This window comes from Cupressus sempervirens, chromosome 11, assembly GCF_028749045.1.
Source record: "Cupressus sempervirens isolate cs-2001-9-10 chromosome 11, ASM2874904v1, whole genome shotgun sequence".
In the NCBI taxonomy this organism is placed as follows: Eukaryota; Viridiplantae; Streptophyta; class Pinopsida; order Cupressales; family Cupressaceae; genus Cupressus; species Cupressus sempervirens.
In genome coordinates this window covers 411,983,729-411,990,910 of record NC_143128.1, presented here as the reverse complement: position 1 = coordinate 411,990,910, position 7,182 = coordinate 411,983,729, and the positions used below count along the sequence as shown (strand labels likewise).

The following is a 7,182-nucleotide window of genomic DNA, read 5'->3' as shown; positions in this document are numbered from 1 at the left end:
AAAGCCCATAGTGTTGATGGTTTCCTCATCTTGATGGTTTGTGAGAAGTGTGTTCTTGGTTTGTGGTAATCCAAAACCACTTGAGTGCTTAAAGTTTATGGTGATATTGAAATCATTTTTGAGTGAGGTTGTAGTAAGCTAAAACCACTTCAATGTGAAGTTTGTAGTGATCTTGAAATTATCACTTGTGTGATGTTTGTGTTAGTTTGTGGTGAGCTTGAAACCACTTCAAAGCATCGGTTAGGGGTAAACTGTGAAAACCCAAAGTGTTTGTGATGCAGAGGAAACAATATGAAATGTGATATTTAATGAGTGATTGTAAATGAGTACCTAGAAGGGCTTTAGGAAAGGACCCATCCATTCTCGAATATGGGAGAATATTTGAAAAAAGATTAGATAATTAATTTACGGGGGGATGTTAGATATGTAAATTAATTATCATAGTCTAGGCACAGACCACTAACCCAACCACCAGTTTGTCCAATCTTATCAAATTTTGTGCACTATTTCACCTATACATTATAAATGTTGTAGCTAACTCCAGACAACTATGTACACAATATTTAACATATATTTTCCTATAAATACAATTGATTGAGCTTTTGTTCAGCAGAGCTCGTATTTGGACTTCTCTATGGGCTTCCCTAGTGTTGTGTTTGATCTTTTTAACTCAATGAACCCTAAAAACTAGAATAACAAAATATGGGCATGATGCCATGAATAATATTATAAACATTCCACATCAAATACCATTTGTGCATCAAAATGGATGATGAAATATCTTCTCTGATAGAACACTTTTTTTTTCTTGACATGTAATGTTCATTTTAGTTGAATTGCTCAATTTTAATAGATGTGGATTCTAGATTTCTTTTGAACCTTCTACATTACATAGTATGTTTATTTCCCCAATAGTGAGCAAATCAAATCTACAAAGAATAGATGTTACCAATAGGTGACATGAAAAAATAATAGAGTAGGTTAACCATTAGTATAGACAGACCTAGCTAAAAATATATAGCAGCCACAAGAAGGCTGAAAGAATGTCTTTTCTTCCCTACAACTCTCTTCAGTTTGGACCAATTTTTTTCATTTTGGACTTGTATTTAATTGTTTTAATTATTTTTTGATATGTTGGAGGTGATCCGTTGACATTCATCTTTGATCAGACATGTAGCTATGAGATTTTAAAAAAAAATTAATTTGAAAAGATGTCGAAGTTAAGTCAAAGAATTAGAATTAACTAATAATTATTGTAGAGATCACAACAGAGCATCTAATTATCCCAATATGTCTTGTAACTTTAAATTATATAGAGGTTTTAACATTTAGAAGGCTAAATATTGTGTTAAAAGACAACTGGTCTTGTCTTCTTATATCATTTACAATATGAATCTTTTACTGTTTATTGGGATGGCGTTTTTTTTCTTCCAAACATCATCTTTGGATAGGTCATCTTTAGAGCTCAAATGAAGTATTTTTCACTTAAGTGTTCTCTGAACTCTACTCTCCTTCCATTTTTTGTGGTTTTTTTTTTTTCATTTATCTATATTGTCCATGAAAATGAGTTAGCCCTAGTCTTCTTTTAGTCCTAAATTTTATCGATGATGATCTTTAGTCCTGAATTCATCAAGATTATATTCATTTGCCATTGGAAAGAATTGTAGTGGGTAGTAAGTTTCATAAAGGCATTAATTGAACCAAGTTGTGAAGATTATTGACTTTCAATGGATATCATGTTTCTTAGATATCAATCTAGATTTTGAAAATGTAGTTGATGAGCAGATTAGTGTTTGTTTCTCTTTGAACAAGTGATTGTTTTTTCTTTTGTTGTGTTTGGTGACAAATGTTTACCAGCATACTCTTTATGAAAACAGAAACTTTGATGCATCAGAGAATCTTGTTTTCTCTCTAGAAAATTTGTTATTTTTATATATGGTTTTGTGGTTTAGGTCTGTGCATTAATTCTACCTAGAGGTGTTGCGCTATCTAGGCAAGGCATTAACTAGCATCTAAATATAGATCTGGTCAAAACATCCTAGTGACAACCTAGGACTTTTGACTTGATGGCTCATTTGGGTTTTATTATACGAAGGTTAATATACCCAACAATAAAACCAGAAATCCATATTAAAAATAACAAGTTTTCTACATATTTGGAACATTCAAAAGATTCCAAAATATTTGCAATGCTCTTTCAAGATTCTTAATTAATAAAGAAAACAACATGTACAACCATTTTGACTGATCACTATCATTTCAAAGATTGAAAGCTTTCCAAAACATTCTTACCCTTTATACAGAATTCTGTAAACATTCACTAATATTCTAATCAAATGCACTGCAACATTCAAATTCATTCACTAATATTCTAATGAAATGCACTGAAACATTCAAATATTTATATAGATACAAAATTATTCATTCATTCACTAGCATTCTATTTATATAGATACAAAATTATCCATCCATGTAGCTTGAAAGCAATATCTAGCATTATAGGAAAACCTCTCAATATTAAACTTGACTTATCAATTGATAAGCTTAAGGGGCTTTCTAATGAATGGTTCATAAGGCACAACACTTGGTGAAAGTTTTGCAAATGGGGTTGCAAGCTTTGGGTTTAACTGTGGAGGAAACTCTATAGTTAAGCCCGCTAAGGCTGGAGTAGTACTAGGATGGGTGACCTCCCGGGAAGTCCCGGTGCTTCACCCCTGTGAGCATCACCTAGATCCAATGAGTGTTAAGTGTTCGATTTATTCTCATGAGAGATGGATTCATGTTGAATCACTACTCATGAAACATGGGTCATCGAGTTTGACTCAAAATCACATAGTTAAATCCTGATATTCACATCACAATTGAGAATGCCTGTCCAAAAGCCACAAGACCAAATGCTTTATCATATCAGAAGCCCCTCCCCTGCTCATGTTGTTTGGGCCTGCGCATTTTTTCATTCCTTTCTGTTCTTGTTTCGCTAATGCTGCCATGAGCATTCGTTTGGCTCTGTTTTGAGCAGCCAATGCTGAACCATCCTGCTTAGTTCCCCTGGTTATGGTGCACTTCAAGTGATTTTCCATGTAAAGAATCACAGGGGAGATCCACTTAGATTCGCAATTCTTAATATTAAATGAAGAATCAAGATGCGGAGCAAGAGATGTGATTAGATTAAAAAATCTCACTATTAATTGCAGGCTAGTGACATGGTGACTGACAGAAAACCGTACCGCAAACCAGCCAAAGAATACCATTTACCAGTGTCGGACAGGTTTGAGGTGAAACCTCACATAATATAGATGCATTAGGATCTGCTTTGAAAAAACTAATAAATTTCAAATACAAAGTAACTATAAAATTGAAATAAAAATGTTAAGATGGAATATAATATTGGAAAAAATGTAATACTTAACAATCTTCTAACTTATGAAATGAATCGTGGATGATGTTAGATTGCTTCTCAAAAACATGTATCTGTAGAATCTTGAAACACATGCATTAAACAGAAAATTTGTAAAGAAAACCCTTAATACAAATACAGAGAATATTGTATTCACTCAATTCAGCAAAAGGATTACATCTTGTTTTTCTTCTCTGTTTTTACGAGAAAGAATGACTGCCGCTTACAATTGAAGGGGAAAAAACAGAGCATGCACATTGTATTTATACATTACAAGGATTCTTTCGACTGATACATTTAACTCGACAAATATGTACACTCGACTGTGTAAACAGTATCATGCATTGGCTTCTCATCTTCAAATCAATTCATGCATTTTGTCAACGCCCTCTTTCATCAACACTCTCCCTCGATAAATAGAAACGAGCACGCTTACAAAACAAATGAGAACGGCGGCGGCTGCAAAAGCCCCAATTAATATCCAGAATTCAGGAAACTCTGCAGAAAGAAAGGAGAAGCAGTTAATATTTAGATGAATTTGCAATATCCTCATTCAATATAAAAGGTTAGACAAATAGGGTTACAATTTTCCAACCTAATTTAGGGAAAGATTGATTTAGATCAGCAGTGTCTTTGTCTCTGCACCCTTCCTTACTCACTGATTCAGGCAAGAATTTAGAAAGATCGGTGGCATCTTTGTGTGAAAAGAAGGGGTATGTCGCATAGCGCAAAGAGCAGCCTGCGGCCACAGCACGCCCCTCCGACTGAGAAAGACAGCCATCGATAACACTCTCTGCTGTGCTCAGGCAATCTCTGCACCCTTCCTTACTCATTGATTTCAAGTATCCAGAACGTCCCTCTGGATTTGTGAATATGTGCACAACCAGCACCAGTGATAACAAGACTATTGCACCAAACTCCATGGCTACTGAAAATTTTTCCTGCTACTGCTCATAAATTTACAAAGCTCACAAACCAGTAAACGTATTTATATCGATGTAAAAAATCTTCTCACGACAGGCAAAACCTTAAAAAGACTCTCAAAACAAAAAGCAAACCGTTAAAAAGAAGAAAAAGACAAAATCTCAAAAAAAAAAATAGAAATAAAACAAATAGCAAATACATTTGCATATAAAGAAAAATATAGAAAAAAACAAAAAGCAAATACATTTGCATTTATAGAAAATTTGAGAAAAAACAAAAAGCAAATACATTTGCATTTAAAGAAATGATATATCTTTCATCGTTCTTTTCTATAAATAGTAACATTTTAAATATTCTTCTTCGTTGCTTTTTAATTTGTTTATTTTAAAAAATTAGTTTTTAAAGTTTTTTTTGGTTTAAGGATGAGTTTTTCATTAGATTTAAGTTTTGCTTAAATGTCATTTAGTGGCTGATTTGAAAAGTTTTGTCATAATATTTATTCTTCGTACCACCTTCCTTTCTATTTGTCAAATTTTAGTTATGATTTGAAAAATATGGCGTGCTATAGGTTCAATATACAAAGAAACAATAAAAAATAAATTAGTAGGGTCATTTTTATTACTTTTGTGAAGAGATTTGACATTAAACACTTGTAGTAGCTATTAGCATTCTCTCACTACCTCTCTATCTCATGCTTTGTTCGTCACCATTATTTAAAACTATTTACTTTCCTCCCTCTCTCCCTCATTTTCTCACTTTTTCCTCTCTCCCCAAACTCTAGATCATATATTTCTTAGACTTTCTAATAATTCAATAGGCATTAATCATTGATGTGCATACATTTCAATAGGAGGGTTTTAGAGTTTACTACTTTTTGTATTGAAAATTAAAAAATGTACTTGATGCTTAACAAATCTACTAGTGCAAAGAGAAACTTGTTAATACAATTAGGGACATTTGCACCATGAAATCCACAATTCCGTGATAGTTTCCCTGACATTGAACAATGGTCTCCATTAGTATGGATTAGAAACATGAATGTCTTTTGAGATTTTTGTATACTTCTACTAACAATATTGTATGTGTGCACTTTCTTGCATGAGAATGTGTAACGAAAAGTTCCAAATGTAACTTGCCCCCTTCAATTATTTTTTCATTAGAGGGAGGAGACACTATGAGCAATTTGTTAGGATCAACCATGGACATGAATAAGAATTACATGCAAATATAAGAAATATTAAAAATAATAAATTACACAGAAGAGAACACAAGACACAAAGATTTAACGAGGCTCACTCAATCCCTGAGCTATATCGACCAACAACAAGTCCAATATTATTATTATCTAGTGATTACAAGTTGCAATCCCTTACAGCTCAATACTGCAATTGGAGATGATGAATCGAGTCATGAGTGCAAATCATGAACTGGATGGAAAAGATATTGAGATCACAACACTAAAGTTGTAAAATGAACAACTGAGAAATGATTTGAAAATAGAAAAAGAGTTTTCTAAAAGCTTCAACAGACCTGGTGAAGCTATCATATTCTTTGAGCAATTTATGAGATCTCTTAGATCCAACAGTGATACTACTAGATTAGGTTGTACTAGTACTGAAGAAGGAGAATCATCTAAAAGTGGTGAACAAAGGAATGCCAAATGTAGGAACTTCAAACCTACTTGTCATAATTGTGGTAAGATAGTTCATATTGCCAATGTTTGTTAGAGCAAGACTACAAATTTGAATCCTAAGAAGAAGTTCATAGGTCACTACAAATGCAATAAATAAGGACATCAGGCACATGAATGCAAAACCAAGACCATAAGCACACAAAGATTTGAAGGATACTACTATAACTATCAAAAATATGGACATAGAGAATATGAGTGCAAATTCAAACCCAAATGGTCATCAAACAAGTAGACAAAGGTAAAGCACAATGACAATTCTTATAATTGAGAGTATGGACATGTTGCTGAAAATTGCATAAGAACACAATTCAAAAGTGACTACAAAAGATGGTTGAGGCAAACTACATGTTTTAGTTGTTTACAGACTAGTCACATAAGCAGAAATTGTCCAACAAGGTCAAAAGCACTGAGGAATGAGTTCAACAAAGGTAAAGGAAAGCCAGATGTTGAAAATGTCAGCGATGAGGTGAATAAGACATGGAAGAGAAAGGAAGATTGCAGCACATCAAGTTTAGATGGGATTACTTCACCCAATGGCTCCGGTGATCACATCACCTCCAATTAAGAAATGAAGAGGTATGTTGCGATTGATATTTAAAAGACATACTATACATCAGTTCCAAGGATTTAGTTCTAAAAAGATTATATATGCATGAAGAAAGATGCAAAGTGTTGATCATAACCTGGAAGAAATCTTTAAGTTGTGATAGTTTTCATGTTACTATCGAGCATGAAGAGTTTCACTTTAGCTTTCGAGTGAAATGTTAATTGGTGTTGAGCTATCATAAGTGATAGTGTTGATCGAACTCATAGTGGTTGCTGAGCGTAAAGGAAATTGCATGGAAATTGAGTGAATAAAATTTCTATTCAAGTTGAGCTTACAAATGTGTAAATGTTGAGCATTAAATGTGAGGTTTTAAGGTCTATATGATCAATTGTTGACTCATTCAACATCATTCAAAATTGAAGAGAGCATAAAGAGCTAAAGAAAAATTGAAGAGATCATTCCAAGAGTTTGCAAACAGGATACAACAGTTTCTCGACACCATCTCAGTAGATTTATAAAGGTGTTTATTGTATGCTAAGCTATGCAGTTTGAATTTTTGTAAACCCTAGGTTTTTGTAATGGCATCTAGTTCTTCAGCTACTAAGGTTAAAGAGGGTAAGG

At 33.3% G+C, this 7,182-nt stretch overlaps 1 protein-coding gene across 1 annotated transcript; it reads right to left on the bottom strand.

The window, feature by feature from the left end:
* Positions 1 to 3,523: 3,523 nt before the first annotated feature.
* On the bottom strand, positions 3,524 to 4,381 carry LOC149530210 (uncharacterized). The gene is made up of 2 exons (XM_089811245.1): positions 3,993 to 4,381; positions 3,524 to 3,895 (listed from the first exon to the last, which is right to left on the bottom strand). The coding sequence occupies exons 1-2, from the start codon at positions 4,318 to 4,320 to the stop codon at positions 3,756 to 3,758; spliced, it is 468 nt and encodes a 155-aa protein (XP_089667371.1). The 5' UTR covers positions 4,321 to 4,381; the 3' UTR covers positions 3,524 to 3,755.
* Between the last annotated feature and the right edge of the window lie 2,801 nt (positions 4,382 to 7,182).

Excerpts from the sequence above, each read along its gene's own strand:
- LOC149530210 (XM_089811245.1), bottom strand. The coding sequence starts at position 4,320 with ATGGAGTTTGGTGCAATAGTCTTGTTATCACTGGTGCTGGTTGTGCAC. Across the intron at positions 3,896-3,992 it reads TCAATCTTTCCCTAAATTAG|AGTTTCCTGAATTCTGGATA; the intron begins GTTGGAAAATTG and ends TTCTTTCTGCAG.